The 25,374-nt window shown below is 38.5% G+C and overlaps 1 protein-coding gene across 1 annotated transcript; it reads right to left on the bottom strand.

Moving 5' to 3' along the window:
- Window positions 1–22,421: 22,421 nt before the first annotated feature.
- LOC141249639 (uncharacterized) lies at window positions 22,422–23,653 on the bottom strand. Its single transcript, XM_073669721.1, is given in 4 exon segments — window positions 22,422–22,857; window positions 22,951–22,997; window positions 22,999–23,097; window positions 23,546–23,653. Coding segments are annotated over 4 exon segments (690 nt in total).
- Window positions 23,654–25,374: the final 1,721 nt, after the last annotated feature.

Here is a 25,374-nt window from a genome sequence, read left to right as displayed (position 1 = left end):
ATCATCATACATAATTGCAATATTAACAATCAAAAGCATAGTAAAAAGGTTCAAAATCAAAGCACCATCATAAGAGTTCGCAAAGTATCAAATAAGGGGAAATTATGATACCCGACCCTAAAAATTCAAAAACAAACTCAAAAATTTCAAAACTGACTCAAAAATTCAAATAACAAGGATAGTTGAGGTGATTCCCCCCCCCCCCCCCCCCCCCACCCACACACACACACACACTTAAAATACACAATGTCCCCATTATGAAATAAAGAACAAAGGTAAATGATAGATGGAGTTAAAAATACCTCTTTTGACGGGTTGCCTCCCGGACAGCGCCTTTGATTAAAGTCGTAGGCTAGACTTCTTATTCCCTATCAACCAACACTAGGCCCCTTAAAGGTCATCTCATCTGTGAACTCTCTCTTCTTCTTCACACTATAGGATCTGACGCCTCGTCACTTCCTAATTCTCTTTTCGTACCACCCTTTCTTCTTCTTGAAGTGTCCCGAAAGTGATACCTTGTGATGGGCCTTTTGCTTCTTCCTCCTCTTACTCGTGCATGGCCCCTTCAAGAGTTTGGTAAAACGAGGCACAAGTGCTCGGGGTTCTAGCTTGAGATCATCGGATCAAGTATCTCTTCTCCATCATCTAATAGTGGGCCCGGATCGTCCTCGTCGGCATTCAGAAACAAGCGGAAACTAATGTCTAAGGCGGCAGGGGAGAAAGCGCGGGCGCACGGAAGCAGGACGTGGTCGCGCCAGTCATCAGGTGGCTTGGCGCGGGCGCGCCGGGGTGTACGCGATCGCGCAAGGAGTTCCGGAAATAGCAATACAAACGCGCGGTCGCGTGGCTCGAGTGCGCGGTCGTGCACTACTGCAGGGATGGTGGCGCAGCCGCGCAAGGGTATGGCACGGTCGCTCCCTTCTCCAGTGTCGTGGGCGCGGGTGTGCGACTCGGGGAAACGGGCGCGCAGATCTTCAAAGGCTGATTTGTGCTTGTTCTCCTCGGGCTACAGGTGCGTGTCGACTGGTTCTTCAACCTCGACCTCCTCTCCATCACTTTGCATCTAATCCGAGCTTTGATCATTACCTATTATAGTAGAATTGACATTGACGATGCTCGGTCAGTTGTGGTATGAGGCTGCAGTGTATCGAGCTGATTTTTCTTCAGGGTAGACACTGTCTGCATCATTCGCTCCATCTGCTCTCCCATGTACTTGGAGCTCTCTCACGTAGTATGCTCTCCCATTCTCTAGATGCTTGCTTAGATATTCCGGGTATTATTTGCGAAGCTCTCGGTCAAGACAGCCACCAAATCCCGAGTAGAGGGTTCAGAACTGGGTTGCGGATTACGAGGCCTCCACCTCTGTTGCTGCTCTATTTGGGGGTACTTTCTATACCTTAGGTAGTAGTCATGTTGTTGTTGCTCATACAAAGGGCATTGATTTCCATACTCCCCAAAGCATTAACCTTATCAGCTTCTTTCTGTTGAAGCTCAACCAACATTTCAGCCAATTTCTCACCCATCTCCTTACGTTCTCTTACCACATCTTCTACAAGCTCATCAAATAAATTTATTAGGAGCACGGGTGTTGACCATACAATGTTAAACACCAAAGTTAATCAAACCAAAAACACAAGAAAAGAAGTTTTGACTCCCCAGAAAAGGCGCCGAATTTTAGGAGCGTCGTTTAGCCACCTCAAAATAATAAATACCTAACCAGCTACTTCACAAGTAAAGTGGCAAGAAATGGTCGATCCCACAGAGAGTCTAGTATTTGATTCTTATAATTTTAATCTAATTAACTCTAAAGTAACAAAGGGGAATTTAATTGCAACTAAACTACTAAATTAATGAAGGAAAGCGATAGAGAAAATACCTTATTCAGCAAGTATCCACACAACAGAATGATTGATTTGATCATTGACTTATTAATTACTATTTGGGTTCATCTTATAATTCATATGTTATGGTTGTCCTAATCCATGTTCTTATATAGTTAATAGTCCAACTAGTCCTAATAACCCTTACTCAACTACAACCCTGAAACTATCAAGATTTAAAAATCAAGCGACAATGAACTCGGGAATAAATAGGAACATGCAGTACCATTGGATAAAGGCCGATATTTAACACATCATCAAATCTCCACACAATAACAATCTCAACTAGGTCATGCATTGATTTGATACCAAAAGATAGGACTCTCCAACTCGTACAAGTCAAACCTAGCAATTTGAATAGATCTAAACAACCTAGTAGCTAAGCTAGATAGATAAATCACATTCGATAATCATTCAAGAGCAAGAGAGATGAAACAAATCCAATAATATAATTTAGAACCAAGATAGAAGTCTTACAAACCAATCATATCCGCAAGCTTCAACCTGATGAACAAAGTAAGGAAACTACTCTCTCCTCATTCTAAACTACGTAAACTAAAACTAAAACTAAAAACAATTGATGATGGAAAGGAGGCAAAGCTCTCAACCCTATTTATAAAAGATAATAATCCTATAAACAACTCCTAAAAAGACCTGCCCAAAGCTACGTCTGAAACTAGGTAAGATTCGAAGTTCTCCCGCAGCAAGTGAAAAGGGCGGCCACCAGCCCAGCCGGGTGCGGGTGAGCCAATGTGGGCTCGTTCGCGCCACCTTGCATGCCCTAGGCACGGATGCATCTTTGTGTGTGCGGAATCTTGATTTGTCCTTTGTCCATCTTCTCTTCATTCTTCTACTGAATGTATGTAAGCCTCGTGTGTAACACCTTTGCTCTGCGAGGTCCAGAATACAGTATATATGCTCCAAATAATGGCCAATTCGCCTATAAATGATGCTAATGACCACTTGTTGCGCTGTACTAAACATTGCCAATTAGAGATCAAAGAGACTATGCTATTATTGTGATGAAAAGTATACAACGGGCCACCATTTGAAATACAAGACACCATTTGAAATACAAGAAAGCACAACTTTACTTACTAGAGCTTGAGGATGGTGATTCTAGTTGTGAGGAGGATGACTTGGTTAGTGACAATTCTACAGAAAACAACATTCACATCTCTGTTAATGCGATCTCAGGTATATCTGATTTTCGAACTATTCGAGAACTATTCGAGTTAAAGGCCTTTATGGTAAGAAATGTCTCTATATATTGATCGATTCAGGTAGCACCCACAATTTCTCGGATAAATCAATCGCAGATAGATTAGGATGCAGATTATCTCCAGCTGGTTTGACTAAGGTTACAGTGGAAGATGGAAATTCTATTGATGTCATAAGAAAGATAGATAAATTTGGCTGGACTTTTCAGAACATTCCATTTACAGCAGACATGATGGTCATCCCGTTAAGTTGTTATGACACGGTCCTTGGAATTTAATGGCTAGAGACCTTGGGACCAATTAAATGGGACTTCAAACAGTTAACAATGAAGTTCAAGGTAGGAACCAGAAAGGTAGTGCTGAATGGTATTGAATCAGGTTTTGTGTCTGGTATTAAGGCAACAAAATTGACCAAGTTCCAACATTATGCATCCCGATTATCTATGTTGTTTGTACGCCATTAGAAGAAGAGCATTGTCCTTCCTTATAGTATGTTTCAGCACCTCAGTTTCCAGTTACCACACAGATTTTTTCAGATATTAGCAGCCTTTTGTCTGAGTACAATGACATATTATAGAAGCCTTCTATGTTGCCACCATTTAGGAAGGGTCATGATCACCATATTCCTTTACTCTCTGGTTATAACCCAGTGGATCAACTCCAGTATCGTTACAACATTCAACAGAAGAATGAGATTGAAAAAATGTCAATGAACTCTTCATGGTTGGCACCATTCAACCGAGCTCAAGTTCATATGCCTCACCAGTTTTCCTAGTCAAGAAGAAGGATGGCACATGGCACTTATGTGTAGATTATAAAAAATTGAATGCTACAACTATCAAGAAAATATTCCTATTCCTTTGATCAAGGATTTGATGGATGAACTTGGGGGGTTTTCAATCTATTCCAAAATCGATCTCCGGGCAGGCTATCACTAGGTCCGTATGCATGAACTAGATATTCACAAAACTGCTTTCCGTACTCATAGCGGCCACTTTGAGTATTTAGTTATGCATTTTGGCCTTACCAACGCCCTAGCCACATTCCAAGGTCTTATGAACGCCACATTCAAAGACCTCCTAAGAAAATTAGTGCTTATTTTCTTCGATGACATTTTGATTTACAATGACACTATATCTCAGCATGTTCAGCATCTCCATTCTGTTTTTGAAGTTATGCGCGCCAATAGCCTATATGATAAGTCTTCTAAGTGTGAGTTTGGTACAGATAAGGTGAAATATTTGGTCCATTTCATATCTGCCTCGGTTTCTACAGATTCTCACAAAGTGGATGTTGTCATGAATTGGTCAACTCCAGTTAATCTCAAACAACTTCGTGGGTTTTTAGGTCTTGTTGGGTACTATAGGCGATTTGTCAAGGGATTTGGGGTGATTGCTCATCCCCTTACTCTACTAACAAAAAAGGAAGCCTTCTCATGGTGTCCTGACGCTAACTCTGCTATTGCATCTCTCAAGCAAGCCTTACGCGCAGCACCTGTGCTCGCTTTACCTTCCTTTACCAAGCAATTTGTAGTTCAGACAAAGGCTTGCAATTAGGGGATAGGAGCGGTATCGATACAGAGCATATATCATCCTCCATTTAAAAGGGCGCCAATTACACCTCTCAATTTATGAAAAAGAGATGTTAGCGGTAGTCCTTGTCGTGCAGAAAAGGCATCACTATCTTCTTTCAGACCATTTCATCATAAATACCAACCAACGCAGCCTTAAATACCTCCTCGAACAACGTTTAAACACACCCATACAACAACAATGGCTCCCAAAGTTGCTAGAATTTTATTACAAAATCTAGTATAGAGAGGGCAAGGAGAATCTCACAACAGATGCTTTATCGAGGATGGATGGCTCGGAAGTGTTGCATATGACCACGTTAGTGGTAGATTCTGATCTAATACGAAGGATCAAATCTAACTATATGAAGGATTCATCCTTAGCTGATATAATTGCAACCCTGATTGTTGATCCAGCTGCATGAAGACACTACACCTGGTCACATGAGCTCTTGCGACGTAAGGTAAAGCTAGTAGTAGCTAACGATACATATCTCTGTGACTCTATCTTAACATAGCTACATTCCTCGGGTATAGGGGGACATTCTGGGTGAGATGTAACCTTGCACTGTGTGAAATCTTTTTTCTATTGGAAAGGATTTTCAGTTGATGTTCAAAGATTTATATGTGGTTGTTCAGTGTGTCAACACTGTAAGTATGATACAACTGTCTATCCAGGTAAATTGCAACCCCTACCCATTCTTGAATCAGTGTGGTCTGATATATCGATGGATTTCATCGATGGATTACCGTCCTCATTTGGTTATACTGTTATATTCGTGGTGGTGGATCATCTGAGCAAGGCCATACATTTTATGGCGATTAAGCATCCTTATTTTGCCCTCACAGTTTCTCATGCATTCCTTGATAATGTCTTCCATTTACATGGGTTTCATAAGACCATAGTAAGCGACAGGGATGCAGTTTTCTTAAGTGAATTTTGGAAGGAACTCTTTACTTTACAGGTTGTGTCTCTTAACTGGTCATTAGCGTATCATCTCCAATCAGATGGCCAAACTGAGGTTGTTAATCGTTGCTTGGAAACTTATTTGAGATGCATGATGAGCGACCGCCCTAACCTGTGGAGTAAGTGGCTTCCATTGGTTGAATACTGGTACAACACATGTTTCCACTCAGCTAATCAGTTGACTCCATTTGAGATAATATATGGGAAACCCCCTCCGGTTCATCTTCCCTACTTAGCTGGTGAATCCAAAGTTGACATTGCTTGCAACTTACAGGTGAAAACATGATTTTACTACTGAAGTTCCATCTTTTGCGCACCAAGCACCGAATGGAACAAACTGCTAATTCCCATCGTTCTGAAAGACACTTTGATATCGATGATATGGTCTATGTGAAGCTGCAACCTTATCGACAAAAATCTGTCATACATTGCTCTTCTCAGAAGTTGGCTCCAAAGTACTATGGCCTGTTTGTTGTGCTGGATAAGTGCGGACCAGTAGATTATTGATTGTCTCTACCACCTTCATCCCCGATACATCCTACCTTCCATGTCTCTCAACTAAAGAGAAACGTCGGCACATATCAAGTTGCTAACCAACTACCTTCAGTTGCACTTGATGTTTTTATTAAAGAACCTGAGGCGATCATTGAGCGCAAGATGGTGAATCACCAAGGAAGAGCTGCAACTAAAGTTATGGTCAAGTGGGTGAATCAAGTTGTCGAGGAGGCGACGTGGGATTTCCTATTTGATTTGGTCCAGAGGTACCCATCATTCCAACCATGAGAACATGGTTGCTTTAGGGGGGAAGATGTGTTACATCAAAGCTGTTGACATGTGGCAAGTGAAGTAACTGATCGAGAGTCTATTATCAATTTCATTTCATTTAAAAGCACAAAATTTAATATGTAATGAACACACACAAATATCACAAACTTTTCCCCAAAATTCTTTGTCTCTGTTTTCGCATTATCATTTATGCACGAATCATGTTCTTCCATTGGTGATTCCGCGTAACCGAAGTTGGAATTGTCGAATCTGTAAGGTTCATTAGTTCCTTATTACATCATTGCTCTTTTGAATTGTTGAATTACAACTTTGTTCTCTAATAATGCATACCTTGCTCACCAGAAGAACGAAGCTTATGCAGAAACAAGAAGCTTGTGGGACTGATACAGAAACGATTGATGAACTGAAGAAGAAACGAAGAATGATGTTTGGGGATGAGTGCATCAGGATGTAAATATTTCTGGTGAATCATACGAAACTTCAATAATATCAAGATTTTTTCCCTTTTTATCTTATTTGAGGTTGATAGAGAGATTTCAGACGATGTAACTAACGGTTATTAGTATAGATTTATTGGTGTTTAGGAGCTTGACGAGCGCATTTCCGGAGTCCAGCATGAAGAGCATACTATATGGATTTACGGAGGCCCGAGAGCATTTATGGTACTACTATGGAGCTGGAGCAATGAAGTACCAAGAGAAGATGGACGCGATTGAAGACCCGGGAACGCTGGACAATGCATCCCGGAGCAAGAACCGAAGAGAGTTTCTACAAAAGAGAAACCGCGACCTCGGACATCACTACCGCGGCCACGGCCAAGGGATACAGAGAAGTTCTACAGAAGCATAACCACGACCACGAACATGACTACCGCGGCCACGGCCATCAGTGCACAACGTATCTACATAAGACACAACCGCGACCGTTCCCATGCGATCCTTAATGAGCCGAACTCGGAAATTCCCATCCGAGAATCTTATTGTTTCAACCAGTTTATTAGTTTTATTGTTTTATTTCTTTTATATCTTGTTTCCCAAGACATATATATAGTTTAGGTTTTATTGGGAAGAGTTTCTCTCCCATTTTTCACCATCTTGCCTCCATTCTAGTTTATTCATTGTTCTTAGAGATTATGAAGAACTAAATCCTCCATTGTTCACTTTGAGGATTGAAGCCTTGGATATTATATCATTATGAGTTTCTAAACACATATGTTCTATTTCAATTAAGGATTGTTTCACTATCTCTTGTGCTTGATTATATATATTGATTTCATCTAGGTCGCAAACTAGGTTGATTGATATTGTTCATATTGCTAGGTTTAGATAATTCTATTTGAAAAGTCTTCACCTTTGGTAGCAAGTTCTATTTGCATGAACTATTTGTGATTGTTTATAGGATAGAGATATTGAATTCATGTCGAGTATCGGCGATTTGCTAGCGGTATTGCATGAACCTACTTATCTTTTATCTTAATGCTGTCTACTATTGAATCTTGGGATTTCCTTGGTTATAGTGAGAATAAGGGTTTCTAGGACTATTTGGACTAGTTTCTATCTTAGAACAAAGAGTAGGACAACCAATTGAATGTTTATGAGCATAAGTTATTAGGATTCTATGATCAATGTGTTTATCCAATGTGCTAATTTCTGATAAGTGAGCGTTTCCCATCATTATTAATACAACCCAACGTTAGTTTTATTAGCATTAGTAGTTTAGTTAGAGTTACAAGACAAAAAAAACCATTGGTTATTTAGTTAGTTACAACAATTGAGATAAACTGTACTCAAGCTCTCTTGGGATTCGACCCCCACTTCCCAATTTACTAAGTGGATATTGAGTTGGATATCTTTGATAGGGTACCAGCGACTTTAGCCTCCATCAAATTTTGGCGCTGTTGCCCGGGAGCCAGACTTTACAGTTTGTTTCTTTTTGTGTAACTAACTTTGGTGTGGACCTATCTTATGGTCCACACTCGTGCTACTAATTCCAATTTGTTTGATTTCAATCCAGAGATAGAGCGGACGCACCTGCACAACCTGCGACAATCTCTACAGAACCTTGTGATCGAAACAATGGCTGCGAGAACGTTGCGAGAACTCACTGATCCTGATCTGACACAGCAACACCTCGGAGTAAAACTGGGTTCATAAATCTGCTACCGAAATTCCATGGTTTGGTTGGGGAAGATCCGATCATGCATTTGAGTGAGTTTCACGACATCTGCAGCTGCAGCAAGCCTCATAACGTCACAGACGAGTAGATAAAGATGAGAGTTTTGGTCTTACGCTGAAGGATAGTGCGTGACAATGGTATTACTTGCTACCCACAGGGAGTATCGACACTTGGGAGAAGCTACACAAGGTGTTTCTTAGTAAGTATTTACCTTCCAAGAAGGCAGTTGCTTTGAAGAAAGTGATTTCCATGGTAGAGAAACATGATGAGGAGTCACTGTACGACTACGTCGAGAGTTTCGCAAGATTATGCGCCAGCTGCCCATTCCATGGGTTCGAGGAGAAAGACCTGGTGACCCACCTTCATAATGGGTTACTTGATCATGAGAGAAGGCTGGTAGATGTTGTCTGCAATGGTAGTGTGCTGAATTTGACTCCTGCAGAAGCCCGAGCCCGAATTAATGAAATAGATGAAGGGACTAGGAGTTTTGGCAGGACTTATACGAAGAGAGGAGCTAATGCTGTAAGCTCCGGGGAGGCTGAATGGAAAAGTGAATTCGCTGAGCTGAAGAGTTTGATAAAAGGGATGGCCATTGGAAATCAAAAGCAAGCAAGACTCTGCGGCATATGCGCCGATGAAATCCACCATACTGATATGTGCCCGCAACTCCAGGATCCGACGATTGTTGAAGTTCACGCGGTGGGAGGTTTCAGACCTCCTAGGCCTCACTACGACCAAAACAACAATTATAATCAGCGAGGCAACGATAATCCTGGATTTAGGAGGAACGATCCGGTTGGTGAACAAAATCAAGGCCACTACCAGAATCAATACCAAAACAACCACTATCATGCTCCGTACCAACCGCTTCCCCAAGACCCATCAACGGAGGAAATGCTGAAATCGTTGACGAAACACTTCACAGCGCATGTTCATGCCACGGAGTCGAGTATCAAGAGTCTAGAGAAGCAGGTCGGACAGCTAGCGGAAGCGTTCAATACCTTTTCTTAGCAGGGCTCGGGTAAGTTATCGTCGCAAACTATGGTAAATCCAAGAGAAAACGTAAGTGCTATCATGATACGAAGTGGAAAAGTTTTGGGACAAGCTGAACATGTCGAGTACGAGGAAGCTATTGCTGGAAGTCCGCGACCGTAGACTGGGGACCGCGCCCGCGGTGAGGGATTCTGTTTTTCGGAGAAGTCCGAGAGTACCGCCGGCGACCACGGACCTGACAACCGCGACCACGGGTCTGACCGCGACCGCGGACAAGAGAACCGCGCCCGCGGTCTTGAGTTCAACATTCCAGAGTCTTTTGATGACACTAACCACGACCGCGACCACGGGTCTGACAACGGCGCCCGCGGTTTACCCCTTGACAGTAACATCAGTCCAAAAAAGCCAGAAGTGGAGGAAGAATATGAGGATCGTGGCGACTTCAAGCTACGACAGGAGAATTACGTGAGACCTAACTTCCCTCCACTATACTCAGAGAAACCACCCGCACCATTTCCAGAAGCATTGAAAGATACGCGGAGTCCGGTGAATGACAAGGAGATATTCGAGACATTTAGAAAATGAGAGGTAAACATTCCTCTTCTTAAACTTGTAAAAAGTATTCCCAAATATGCGAAATTCTTGAAGGAACTCTGCACGATCAAGCGGAATCAAAAGCTAAAGGGGAAGCAGAAAGTTCAGGTAAGTGAGAGAGTGTCTGCGGTCTTTCAGCAGAAGGTAGTTAAGAAGTGCAGCGATTCAGGTATGGTGAGCATTCCTTGTGTGATTGGTGAGACTAAGATTGATAGGGACATGCTAGATTTGGGTGCTTCCATTAATGTTATGTCTTATTCTTTATATAAATTGTTAGGCCTAGGACCCCTGACTGAGACAGGGATTGTGATTCAGCTTGCTGACAGGTTGACGGTTTACCCGAAAGGGATAGTCGAAGATGTGTTGGTAATGGTTGATAGGTTGATATTCCCAGCTGACTTCTACGTGCTAGATATGAAGTATGCCAATCAAGCTGCCCCTATCCTTCTGGGTAGACCCTTTATGATGGCAACTAATACTAAGATAGATCTAGCAAGTGGGTCGCTGACACTTGAGTTTGATGGGGATGTAGTTAGATTTGATATATTTGATTCTATGAAGTAGTCCCCGAAGGATAACTCAGTATTCTCTATTAATGTTATTAACCTTAATGTGCAAACAGTTTATGATGTGGTTGGGGTTGATTCATCTTTGGTGGAGAATAGCTTAGCTTCTTCTAATAAGCATGATATCATATGTTCTGCTGCTTTATGTGAGGTTGTAGCACCTTCTCCGGAGGTATTGGATAGTCTTTTGGCCGGTGGGCCCATGTTATTAATCGTTGAGAGCGAGAAATCGCTCCCCCCTATTGTGCAGGTTCCCACCACCATTACGCCGCCAGGCCTACCCTTGGTGAATATATCGAATGCCTCTCAAAAGAGAAAGAAGAAGAAGAAGGTGGCTAAATTTAGGTGGAGAAAGAAAGAGGAGAACACTCTTTTAGCTAAGCCCTTTTGTAGTTGGTTCAAGGATTTAATTATAAAAGCTGAAATTCAAAAGGGATCGAGTTCATATGGATAATGAAGTGTGGATCACGTCGAGCCACGACGGTAACCAAGACGCTGATCGGGAGGTAACCCGAGATAATTTTCTACATCTTTATCTAAATAAAAGAAAATAGAAAAAAACCAGGCAAGTAAAAATGGAAAGAGAGAAAAAGGTGGACGTCTAAGAAAAATATATATATATAATTCGAAGTTTCAACGAAGTATGGGGGAAAACAACACCAGGTAGAGAGAAACACGGTCACGGGCCACGCTACCGCTCCCGCGGTTAATGATTCTGTAGCGAAGCGACTCCATGACATCCGCGACCGCGGACAGCCCAATCGCGCCCGTGGTCAATGAACCTGCAGAAAGACCGAAATCGCCACCCGCGACCGCGGGTCCACCTACCACACCCGCGGTTACGCCCCTGCAGATTATTTTCGCATCGAGATCCGGGAGGAGCAGACCAATACTAGTAGGTTTTTCTTTCCCTTCCTTTTCTATCGAGTCCTCTTTTGCTGCATTGAGGACAATGCGCTGTTCAAGTATGGGGAGGGTGATTAAACCTACTTTTGTGTTTTCCTAGTCATTTTATGTTGTTAATCATTTATTGAGTCTTTTGTGAGGGTGTTTGAAACTATGCTGAAATATTATGAGTTGGAGTCTGTGATCGCAACGTTTTATCGAGAAAAATAGAAATAAAAAAAATATAAATCCTGGGATAGGTCGAAAACCCGAAAGGGCGGTCTAAGTAAGAAGCAGGTAGTCCATGCGGCTCTAGGCCGGGAAATATTTGGACTCGAGAGATGTGAGTTGATTGATGATCTTGAAAAGAATAGAGTGTCCTGTGAAAACCCGAAAGGGCGCCAGAGCAAGAATTGGAGTGTAAAAGAAATGAGTGTCTTAGGATGGTTGCTTCTCCTACACTATTTAATGGCGTCGGTGACATAAGAAGAGTGCTTGAAGGATTGTTTCGGGACTTAGGATTCACCAGGAGGGACAAGGAGTTAGTATTACCTATTTACCTTTCTTTTCATCACTATTGAGCTAATTGCATATTCATGTTACACTATCATTCCTATTCACATTTTTGTTGCATTTTCATGGCGGTTGTATTAGACTAGGATTAGATTCTTATTTGGGAGTTTGATGCATATTGTTTTGGTTGTGCTATGTGGATTTTTGACTTAGGATTGGTGGTTGTTGGCATGATGTTCATATATATTTAGTGGTTTAGGTTATCAATTGAAGGGAGGAATAAGAAGTGTGTTAAGAGAGTGGGTGACTCGGAATTATGTTTATTTGTGCTTATTATACATTCCCGCAGCCTTATAGGAGATTACGAGTCCACATGTGCTTAAAGCACATCACTTGGTTACTACGGAGTGGTGTCATACGAAGTGGAGATATAAGGAGGGAATTGGGTAGGTCACCTTGGAGCTATAAGGAGTTAGACTAGAGTAGGTTAGAGTTACTTGCTACACACTTGGAGTTTGGAGATATAACCGTTAGTAGATCTTTCCGTACTTACTGCAGACCTTTGAGCTTATTAGAGGGGTGAGCGGATTTTGCTTACTCGAGGACGAGCAAGGTTTAAGTATGGGGAGATTTGATAGAGAGATTCCAAACAATGTAACTAACGGTTATTAGTATAGATTTATTGGTCTTTAGGAGCTTGACGAGCGCATTTCCGGAGTCCGGCATGAACAACATACTATATGGATTTACGGAGGCTCGAGAGCATTTATGGTACTACTATGGAGCTGGAGCAATGAAGTACCAAGAGAAGATGGACGTGATTACCCGGGAACGCCGGACAACGCGTCCCAGAGCAAGAACCGGAGAGAGTTTCTGCAGAAGAGAAACCACGACCGCGGACATCACTACTGCGGCCGCGACTACAGAGAAGTTCTACAGAAGCATAACCGCGACTGCGGACATGACTACCGCGGCCGCGACCATCAGTGCACAACGTATCTGCAGAAGACACAACCGCGGCCGCGGGTCACAAGCGATCCTTAATGGGCCGAACTCGGAAATTCCCATCCGAGAATCTTATTATTTCAACCAATTTATTAGTTTTATTTCTTTTATATCTTATTTCCCAAGACATATATATAGTTTAGGTTTTACTGGGAAGAGTTTTTCTCCCACTTTTCACCATCTTGCCTCCATTCTAATTTATTCATTGTTCTTAGAGGTTATGAAGAACTAAATCCTCCATTGTTCACTTTGAGGATTGAATCCTTGGATATTATATCATTGTGAGTTTCTAAACACATATGTTCTATTTCAATTAAGGATTGTTTCACTATCTCTTGTGCTTGATTATATATATTGATTGATATTGATTTCATCTAGGTTGCAAACTAGGTTGATTGATATTGTTCATATTGCTAGGTTTAGATAATTCTATTTGAAAAGTATTCACCTTTGGTAGCAAGTTCTATTTACATGAACTATTTGTGATTGTTTATAGGATAGAGATATTGAATTCATGTCGAGTATCGGCGATTTGCCAGCGGTATTGCATGAACCTACTTATCTTTGATCTTAATGTTGTCTACTATTGAATCTTGGGATTTCCTTGATTATAGTGAGAATAAGGGTTTCTAGGACTATTTGGACTAGTTTCTATCTTAGAACAAAGAGTAGGACAACCAATTGAATGTTTATGAGCATAAGTTATTAGGATTCTATGATCAATGTGTTTATCCAATGTGCTGATTTCTGATAAGTGAGCGTTTCCATCATTATTAATACAACCCAACGTTAGTTTTATTAACATTAGTAGTTTAGTTAGAATTACAAGACAAACCCCCCCCCCCATTGGTTACTTAGTTAGTTACAACGATTGAGATAAACTGTACTCACACTCCCTTTGGATTCGACCCCTGCTTCCCACTTTACTAAGTGGATATTGAGTTGGGTATCTTTGATAGGGCACCATCAACTTTAGCCTCCAGCAGAGGTTATTTAAGATATTAATAAGACACTTAAAATCTCTACTTCGTTGTCTGGCAGACACGGCTGCTTAATTAGTGTACTGAACACTCCAACAATTACCGGTTAATCTATATTGGTTAACCGAATGTTACAGTTAACAGGTGTTAATTAATCGATATATAGGAATATACAGATTCTTTTTTTAGACAATTTGATTGTGTTTATAATAAGTTTAATAATTGAAAAGCTAGTCATAATCAATAAATTTCAGTTGGTTCAAGAAGTCGACTCTTCTGATTTAGAATTGATTATCTTCAATCTTGCTTGGTGGAAATCATTTGATAATGTCTTGCTTAATGGATGACAAGAAACAAAAGAAAGTTAGTTTATTTATGATATATTAGGAAAAACTAAAATTAACTTTCTTATATGCAAAAATATGGAAAGATATGTGTTCTTCTTTCAAATGCAGCAGTATATCCTAATACGGATAATATCTTGGAAATGTCAATCCAAAACCAAACTAGATTCAGACACATACTGCTAAGAGATTAGGAGAATTATTCTGAATGGAGAGAGTACCATCAAAAGTTGCTACTGAAAGAAAATTTAAACAAACCTAGCTATAATTCATTGATCAAAATCAAACTTAATTAGGTGGAATTTTAAATTTAAGGTTTATGCACATACCGGCGAGCTTTCCCGAGGTGGTGATACTGAAGGAGCATTGGAAGACGGTGGTAATGGTGGCCGATGATCGCCGACATCTAGATCTCTCATGGGAAGCCAAAATATTTGTTGGTTTGACCGATAGGGGAGAAATTTGAGAGGTCATTGGCGTCGAGCGAGAAAGAGTCAGGGACATAGAAGGAGAGAGAAAATTTATCTTTATATGAACTGAAGAAGAATTTGTACTTTTATATAAAAAAGTGAGAGGGGATTGGGCCTACCTACGCCAACAGCTCAGTAGCTCACAATCTTGTTTAAACAGTGATTTGATTAATAAAATTGATTTTACGAAAATATTTAAACTTTAATTAGAGAAATGTTTTGGTTAAACTGTATTTTCGATTAACCGACACCATTTAACCAAATATTCGGTTAACCGTTGTGAGCTAACCAAACATGTCGGTTAATTGTTATTGCCTAAACGATATATCCGGTTAAGCGGATAACAGAATGACCGGTTTAGGTGCCCACTCATAACTCTCTGTTTGTTTATGCACTTTGTTTTTTTTCCGGACAGAGGACAAGTTGATCATGGCAAATTAGAGACTAGAGTTAATAAGTGCATTTTTCTGGGTTACAAATCTGGTTAAAGGCTACAAGCTGTGGAATCTTGTAAAATTGTTATTAGTAAAAATGTTGTGTTTAATGAGTCTGTGATATTGCATGATGTTTCTTCTGATAGTCTTGCTATTGAGAGTGAGCAGAAATCAGGTGGAGCATGCTATTGACACTTTTATGCTTTCTCAAGGTTTCAAGAGACCCGGTCTTGATAGTTGTATTTATTTGAAATTGTTAATGGTTCATCTATTTATTTGCTTATGTATGTTGATGATATGGTGATAGTTGCAAAAGAAAAGGTAGAGATTGAAACTCTGAAGAAGCGGTTGAGCGGTGAATTTGAGATGAAAGACTTAGATGCAATAAAGAAAATTCTTGGCTTGGAAATTTCCTGAGACATGGCTTCTGGGGAGTTATACCTGAGTCAGATTTGATACATTGGTAAGGTACTTCGACGGTTTTAATATGCATGATGCAAAACCGGTAAGTACTCCTAGATGCACATTTCAAATTGTCATCGACACAGTGTGCTCAATCTAATGAAGACATCGAGCATATGTCTAGAGTTCCTTACTCAAGTGTAGACGGTATACTCATGTCTGCTATGGTTTGTTCACACTCTGACTTGTCACATGCTTTGAGTGTTGTCACTAGATTTCTTGCTAATCCATGTAGAGAACATTGGAAGACAGTTCAGTGGATATTTAGATATCTTCATGGTACTTCTCATGCTTGTTTACAGTTTGGAAAGTCTATAGATGAGTTTGTTGGCTATGTTGACTCCGATTATGCATGTGATTTGAATAAGATAAGATCACTCACATGTTGTGTTTTCACCATTGTTGGTTATGTTGTGAGCTGAAAAGCTCATGTACAGGCAACAATAGATCTATCCCCAACTGAATCAGAATACCTGGCAATTTCGAAAGCTTGTAAGGAAGCTACTTGACTAATAAGCTTATATCTTGAGCTTTGTGGTGGTACTTCATGTATCCCTTTATTTTGTGACAATCATAATGCCATTTGCCTTATCAAAGACCAGATGTTTCACGAAAAACATAGCATATTGATGTGAGATATCATTATATTAAAGATGTCATTGCCAGAGGCGACATCAAGGTATGCAAAGCCTGTTTCGATAACTAAGTTTGAACTTTTCTCAAGATTAGTTGATATTAAGATGTAGTCTTATGTGACTATTTGTTACACATCAATTTTACTTTGATTAAGATGTTGGTTGTTCTTGAATTCAGTGTTACTGATAAGAGGGAATTCATCACAAGGTGGATGACTGAAATTGGACAAGCCCATAGGATCGGATGCAAATTTCCCCTTAAGGTGTGAAACCTGAAACATTTCACACCATCCGGTTTCAGAACTAACGGTTCTCATCTCTCGCGCTCATTTAAGAGTTCTTATTTCATTAAGGGTAATTATGTATTTTTACCTTCTATTTTTCCCGGTTACTGTTCACACAACGCATTGTTCACATGAGAATACAACTCATTGTCTCCCCTTGTGAATCCGATCAATTTTTCCTCCAATTCGATCTGGCGAGTAGATCTACCCTTGTTGTAGCAATCCCAGCTTCAAGCCTTTCCATCTGAAGTTGATTTTGGTTCGAAACAAGCTCGGCTCCTTCTCCATGGATTCTGGTGTTGAAAAATCTTCTGATTTTTTCAATTATTTTTGTTGATTTCTACATCTCTTTCATTTGATTTCTTGCATTATGGCATGAAATGGTCGATTCGATGTTAAATATGGGTTTTGTAGCATCAAATTTGAAGCTTTAAGCATAAATTGAAAAAATAAGTGAATTTACGATTCAAAATAAGCGAAGTTCATTCCAATGTAATAAAGAACCTAATTCATGAATGTTAATTGACTCATTGTGAACGTTTCTTTAACTTGCATCTAATCAATTGACTCAAGTGAAGTTCGTTCTCAAGTATTAACTTTGTTTCAACTTCACGAAATATTAACCTAGCTTTTGTTACAAACATGTGAATCTATACACTTTATAGTGCACCTGGTGTACAAAAATATGTATGTTAATGCTTTATTTGTAAACCTTTGTTCCAGGTATAATATTGTATTTGTTCCTTTCACTGGACTTGACCACTATAAGGTGTGTGACTTTTTTATGTTGGATTGTTTTTTTAGAGAAGAGCATGATTCTTATGTGTGGCTAGTACAGAGTTTCAAAAAAGAAATGATAAATAAACTAAAAAATCTTTGTTACCGCCAAGATGGTGCAATGAAGCATGCAACTCAGACTCTCTTTCCTCATTTTCTCTACCGCCTATGCATGTGACATATTATGAAAAAGCTCCGAGCAAAGACAACCAAAGATGTCATTATTGGAGACCTAAGTTTTTCCACCTCCTCCAGCTAAAAATAAAGGCTCCCCCAGTCGAATCAAGATGGACGAGAGATATCACAAGTTATTACTTTTTCTTCCTAGGAGACGTTGCGGTAAATGCAAAAAGATTGGTACACACAAAAAAGGCACTTGTAAGGATGCTTGAAGACATTGGAATTTGAAATTCTCAACTATGTTTTAATTGTCTTTACAAGTTTGTTATAAGATGAAAAGTTGAACACTACATAGGATATGTGTTTTTTACACACGTAATGTGTTTTATTTGGAGTTATACTAATTCAATATTATTTGACTCCTGTAATTCTAATTTTGAACCCGGCTGCCTTAAACGTGCACCAGAATGAATTGAATATGAACTTGAAGAAACCAAATCTTCATCACGAATATTAATGCATTATTAGTGAACATTATAACACTATATGTGAATTTTTATGCACTAACTTTGGCCATGACCACTTTGAGTTATATTACCACAATTGACATGTTCACACAACCATAAATCCAACCTTCCATCCAACTTATCATGTTTTTCCCAACCAACCAAAAGAGAACCTTAAAATATACAAAAAAGCATCCATAGTTTAAAAAAAAAACTAAATTCATTTTCCTGTAACCACGAGATGCTCCAGTATTCCTGTTGTTTTCTTGTATTCCTCCATCTTCTTCTTCATTTCGCCCTTAACTCTAGCATTTGCGCAAATCTAATCCTTTCTATCCAACCTTTCTAAACATTCGTCAGATCTTTGACAGTTTTAAGAAACAAGGCAGGTGGATTTTTGAAGACTAGTCGTGGATGTCTCTTTGCCATTTTATTCCTTTTTGTTTGTTATCTTCATCTACTCTCTTCATGTTAACCATTGTCGTTTTCTCTTTTCTTTGTTGTCCCTTAAGAGGATTTAACATGTCTTTCATGCTATGTTCAGTGTCACTACCATCTGAATGTACAAATATGACAAATAACAATGAACTTAAAGGCTTTATATGTGCATATAATAAAAATATTGTGAACATCACTGTTTTAGATGTGAACAGATCAAGAACGGTAACAAATCACTAATTTAAATGTACAAAAATAAGTCATATAACAATAAACTTAAATGCTTTATATATGCACACAATAATAAATTGTGAACATCACAGTATTAGGTGTGAACATATCAACCACAATAACAAGTCACGAATTTGAATATATCAAATAACAATGAACCTAAGTGCTTTATATGTGCATATAATGACATTGGTTATGAACAATATAGTATTAGATGTGAACACATCAAACACAGTAGCAAATCACCAATTTGAATGTACAAAAATAAGTCAAATAACAATGAACTTAAATGTTTTACATTAATTGTGAACATCACAATATTAGATGTGAACATATCAAGCACGGTAGCAAATCGCCAAGTATGTTTTTGTTTGCGAGATTATCACAACAAATTTCACAAGAGTATTTTTTCTTGCCACATTATCACAACAAATTTACACACCAAAATGCAAACCCTAATTTCATGTTTTTGTACAACTTGAACAATTTTCATGCTACTAAATCTGACCCCTAATTTCATATTTTAGCTACGCTTCCTCTTCTCTAGATTTATACTGGAAGTCCAAATTTCAAAGCAACGGTGAAAACGTAGAGAACCCTAATTTCACAACAAATTCAAATTTACATACCAAAACCAAAAATACCTCCTTCTTCTTCATCTCCAAGTTCGTTCTCCTATTCTCCAGATTTTGCACCTTCTATGTCTTCTAATTCATCCTCCTCATCTTAGAGCTCCTCTTTTCAAGAATTCGTAGTTTCGATTTTGTTTTTCTCTTCAACTTCCTTTTCTCTACATCTTGTTTTCATCTTCGTCGGCCTTCAATGAATTTGGAGGAGGGAGCGAACCGATGGAGGCATAATCGATGAAGGCAAATCATTGGGGAGCAGGACTGATGGAGGCAGTTCGGTAGGAAGAAGGAGCGAGAGATTGGGTAAGTGAAACACCCTATTTCTATTTTAGTTTTAAGCGGACAAAATTGTCTCTCTTTATTTTCCCCCATTTTCTTCTTTTATTTTCATCTTTTAATTTTGAACGATGATCAAAAACATTTTTATTTGTAATTTGTTGCTCTCCATTTTGTTGTTGGGCACGTTAAGTGTGTAGCTCTTTGTCTGAGCTTTGAGCTTGTTACCTCTACCCTCTTGTAAACACTTCATCTTTCCATTTTAGTGGATATCAGCTGGTGCTTGGTCCGTGGTTTTATCCCGAAAGGGTTTTCATGTACATCTTGTGTGTTCTCTGTTCTAATCGTTCTCCGCTTCCGTTTTGCTTGTCGATTCGATATCCTTTTATTAACAATCTTCTTGATGTGTCTGCGCTAGAGACAACCGATCCCATTACCATGAGATTTGATCTAACTTTAAGCTGTGGAGATGTTCTTAACGTTGGTGCGAGCAAAATGGTGCTAATGAGACAGGAACGAGAACAAGCTACATGCTCAAGAGATGGATTGGGGAGTAGGGTTACAAGAATGTCGCCGAGTTTGCTACGAACTTTGCTTAGGTGGTGTCTGAAGGGTTTTTGTGGCAGAAGGAAGATCATATCCTTAGATTGTCAGAGTTAATCAAGTTTGGGTTCTTCTGGATTTTGAGGAAGAAGCGGTCTTCTACTACATAAAGTCCAAGAGTTTGGAGTTGATTGTTGAGGATGAGGATTTTCTTGCTTCAGCATTCCCCTTGGATAGGTAATTTTTTTGTTTTTCACCATCTTTCTTTCTTATAGTATTGTTAGATTGTGTCTTAGTCATCAAATATGTTTGCTTAGAGATGATTTGTTCTTATCATTTGGTGTGGATGTACCCATATAGTTGATAAACTCCAAGACTTGCAGATATCAACTCCAAGTGAAGATTGAATAGGTTTATCCCTCCCTTCTCTTTTACAGCTTATGAATTATTGTAGTAAAGCTTATTTGTGTATGCTCGGTTAAAGAAGCTATTGTTATGCCTAATGCGGCATATTTCTATGTAACTGGTCATCAACTAATGATTTAGATCTGTCAGTAGTATAGGCCTTTGGTTTGTTTGTAAAAAAAAAAAAACTGGTCATCAACTAGGTTGTTTAAGTCATAACTTTTATTGTGTGAACTTTTTAAGAAATCAAGCAGAATGTGTAAGTTGCATGCTCTTGTACGTGTAGAACTTGATTTTAGATGGTCATGTAGATGAATGTTTATTTTGTGCTCATGTGTTTATAAGAACAGTGATGGATAATATTATGCCTTCACATCTTACATGATCAGTACAAACAAAAAACATAGAACTAGATTTGTCAGTTCAACAAGTTGGGAAATGGGATACACAAGATGTGCATCAGAGTTCAGATTACTTTACACAGATTGAATACATTCTGGCACACTTTCATTTTAATAAAATGTGGATGGTGCTAGACAAAATAATCTAGACTTCTCTCATGTCCGGGGAGTTAAAAGGGATGAGAATGGATTGTGGAAAACGGGCTTTACTGGGAATGCCTAAATATGCTCAATCCTGGAAACGAAAATATGGGTGATCATCCCAATTGAGATGAATGGATTTTTCAGAATAGTACTATAGGTTGGCTTTGAAAATGAAATGAAAATAATAAATAGTTCTATGTAATTAACTGAGTTACGAGTAATTTAGTGCAAAATTATTTTTTTGTAAATGTGAGTAAAAAGGTCTTACTATTAACTAAGACATGGCACATAAAAAAATTGCATTTTAAAGTGCCTAAAACAAAAACAGGTTTCATGTTTTCTACATTAATTATGAATTGGGTTCTAAATGCATCAAAATACTATTATTGTATAATGTTCAAGACTTTTTAGTTGAACGTGCATTAGTTTCCTGCATCTGCAAAGTTCTCTTAACAATGTGTAAGCCTTATGGATGTGCATCAAATGTACATTAGTTTTTATATATATGTGCAATATATTTTGAGTAAATGTGCAATGTTTTTGAGTAATTGTACAACGTCGTCTGAGTAAATGTGTAAGATATTCTGAATAATGTATAATGTTTTGTAATTAAATGTGCTTGAAGAATTCAAAAAGTATATAATCTTCCTAGTCATTTGTGCATCTCTTATACATATCATGTGCATATAAATGCTAATATATGTGGACAGTTTAAAATTAGAAAAGTAATACAAAATTCAACAATTTTATTACAATTACATGTTGAAATTAGTACACGCTTGAGAACAAAGTAGAAATTGTCTTCAGATTCTCTACAATATATTTGTAATTTATAACACATTTAAATATAAAATATTGCACATTCAAAATAAAATATTACACGTATTGTTGGGGAAAAAATCAGCTTAAGAAACTATGTTTTGAGTAAAAATGTTCGAAGTGAAACATCATTGACTTTGTACAAATTGAGGTTTGATTTAGATTTAAGAAAATCCAAGTTTAGGATTCTATCTCATTTCTCACAAATATATTTGTTTCTCATCTCTTACAAATCTGAATGTAGGAAAGAAAGTTGAAGCAGATTTTACAAATCCAATGAACTCAAGAATACTAGATCACTTTCTGAGTTTGTAAGTTCATAGAGCTATGTCATTCATTATTTGGTCAGTTGACATACAAGCTATCACCTTAAGAGAGTTTAACACAAATCATAATGCCTGCAACAATGCAAGCAGTAGCTAAGAAAACACCTTCGCGAGAAACCATTTTCTCGCGCCATGTCAACGGTCTCGCGACCAAATGTAACACTTTCTGAACTTGCTCATTGAGGTCCTCTAGTGAGCCGTTATTGTCAATGACAATGTCCGCTTTACTTCGTTTGTAATCAAGCGGCATTTGAGCATTCATTCTGTTACGCGCCTCTTCATCTGATATTCCATCTCTACCCTTCAGTCGCCGAAGCTGCGTCTCATCATCAACCCATACAACAATAACTGGATTTGTCCATTTGTCCAGTTTCGCCTCAAACAGTAACGGAATATCAAGAACTATAACCTTACATCCCTTCAGCCACCACTTCAAAACCTCCTTCAAAATGCCAGATGAAATATGAGGTGCCAGTAGCCTAATTACAGAGAAAGTGAGATCAGAGATTCACAGCTAGCAGAAATTACAACTAAATTATCACAAGAAATTCTAAGGAGTAATATTCGTATACCGGTTAAGAAGTTGTCGCTTTGATGGATTAGAAAATACAATTTGCCCCCAACTTTTGCCTATCCACTTCTCCATTAGGTAGAAGAATATCCTCTCCAAATTCCTTTACAACCTTTTTCCAACCGCCTCTGCCCTTCTTTAAAACATCCTGCAAAATACAGCTCACATTATGTTTGTTCAATTATAAAAAACAACATAGTAAATAATAAACAGACAGCAGATAATACAAATATCAAAATAGGAAGAGATGATGAGAATCATAAGATATGGTAAATAATTCAGAGAAACAGAAGCTTCATATATTCTCCAAGTAGAGATCTTCAAACATGACTAAGGAAAAAAAAATCAGCACGGAATTGAAATCATTTCAAAACCATATATTCTAGCCCAAGACTCAAATATGATAAACCTCAAAGGTTAATCTAAATCGTAAATGCCTTAAACATCTTGATATTATCAAAATTCCTCAGTTGTGATACATAATATCCATCCTCCATTCAGCAGAGACTACATCTAAGTTTCATAATATCCATCTTTTACCCACTTCTGACAAAGAAGAGATTTTTAAAGGGTAAATCAAGAATCGAAAGTCTGACCCGAGCAACAATGTCAGCATCAACAATGGGAATGCCACTGGTCTTGACAATATTGGAGACGGTGCTCTTCCCTGACGATATTCCACCTGTTAACCCCACAATCCTCATCTACGCAGAAAATGAAAAACACATATTCAGTAATAATTCTGTTACACAGATAACCAATTTTTGTAGTGCTAACAGAAATCCATTTATGTATATGTAATATAATTGAGTTGCTCCTGTACAGCAGCAGGACATCGACCTCCTAGAAGAAGAAAACAGCCAGAAAACTATACAGATCCATTGATATTTGTCCAATTGTCTCCGTCAGACCAACTCTTAGCTACTACTGTAAAATTCAATGATTGGGTATTTGGGGTAGGAAGTGATCTTTGATCTTAGGATGCAAAGATTACTTGATTAGCAGGTTTTCAAAGGTAAACTCGATTTCGTTGATTAAGCTATGTATATGTGATAGAGTTAAGCTGTTTCACAACATAATATGTCAGATTAAGCCACAGTATCCGATCTAGAAATGAAAGCAATTCATGAAAGTATAAAAACACAATTAGAGCTACTCTACCAGAAATTTGAGGTACAAAAGAACGACGAGCTTCGCGTTGGGATCCTGATCAAGTACAGAGATCTCGTCCAGAAATCACTGTCGGTTTCATTCAACTCAAAAGACTCATGAAGAAACGGCCGGTTATGCAAGAGGATGAGCTAATTTCAGAACACCGTGTTCCGGAAAGAACCAGACTACATTTAGCAACAGAAAACATTGGCTGGGAGCTCGACTAGGTTTTGGAGAGGAGGACAGCAGAAAACATGGCGAATGGCAAAGACTTCATTTACCAAAAAGGAAGAGGAGGAAAAGTAGGGAATTGAGTACTTTGAGCTGAGCATATGCTGTTAATCTATAGTCAGTCAGAATGAACAAAAACAATCGTTGAGCATATGCTGTTAGGAGATGAGAAAAGTTAAGCACATCAATGCAATACAACCATCAACTGAAACATAATTCACAATTTGGAGAATGGAATTACATACTTTCAGTTTAGATGCACGAACAAAAATGGCGGTAGCTAAATACACCAATCGAGGACTAAAATCGAAAGATTTGGAAACTTGAATGTGAATTGATAGAGAGATTTGAGGTTATTACGGGGAGATGATGAACAGCGGCTGTAAGATCGAAGACGACAGCAGGGAGCCTCACCGCAAGAACGAATTCCAGCCACCACCGTCGACGAAAGATCCTCAGACGGCCGCCGGAACAAAGGACTGACTCAGATGAAGGTCGGGCTGAACTGATGTAGAGCTGGTGATGAAGACGAAAGGAAGAAATGAGAATGAAAAGGGGAGGGTTAGATCTTGAGAAAAATAAAGTTAGGTATACACTTCTTTTAAAATTAATATGAATGTGCTCGATCTTCTATCTTTGAATTCATTATAAATATTTTGAAAATTATTAAATCGGTTTATTCTTACTTAAAACTGGGTTCGTTTAAAAATATCTGTTTTTTTTTAGAAAAAAAATCTAAAGACGAATAGAGGGTGGATGTGTATACGTAAAAAAAAGGTTCATATTAGAACCAAGATGAGTTCAATTTAAAATATATACCTATATGTTCAATTTTTTTATGAATTTAAACATAATTTAGTTGAGTTTAATATTTTAATTTTTTGAACCCAAATTTTTTAATTATCTCGAAATAAATTAAAAATAATTGAACACACTATAGTTGTGTTCAAAACTATTATTTTTGAAATTTGAACAGTATGCAGTTGTGTTCAAAATCTAAATTATTTTTTTAAAAAAAAATTTAATGTTTTTAACACATCCT

Source organism: Phyllobates terribilis, unplaced genomic scaffold, assembly GCF_046119375.1.
Source record: "Phyllobates terribilis strain yellow unplaced genomic scaffold, ASM4611937v1 Scaffold_4894__1_contigs__length_56205, whole genome shotgun sequence".
Classification (NCBI taxonomy): domain Eukaryota; kingdom Metazoa; phylum Chordata; class Amphibia; order Anura; family Dendrobatidae; genus Phyllobates; species Phyllobates terribilis.
This window is presented reverse-complemented; position numbering and strand designations above follow the sequence as displayed.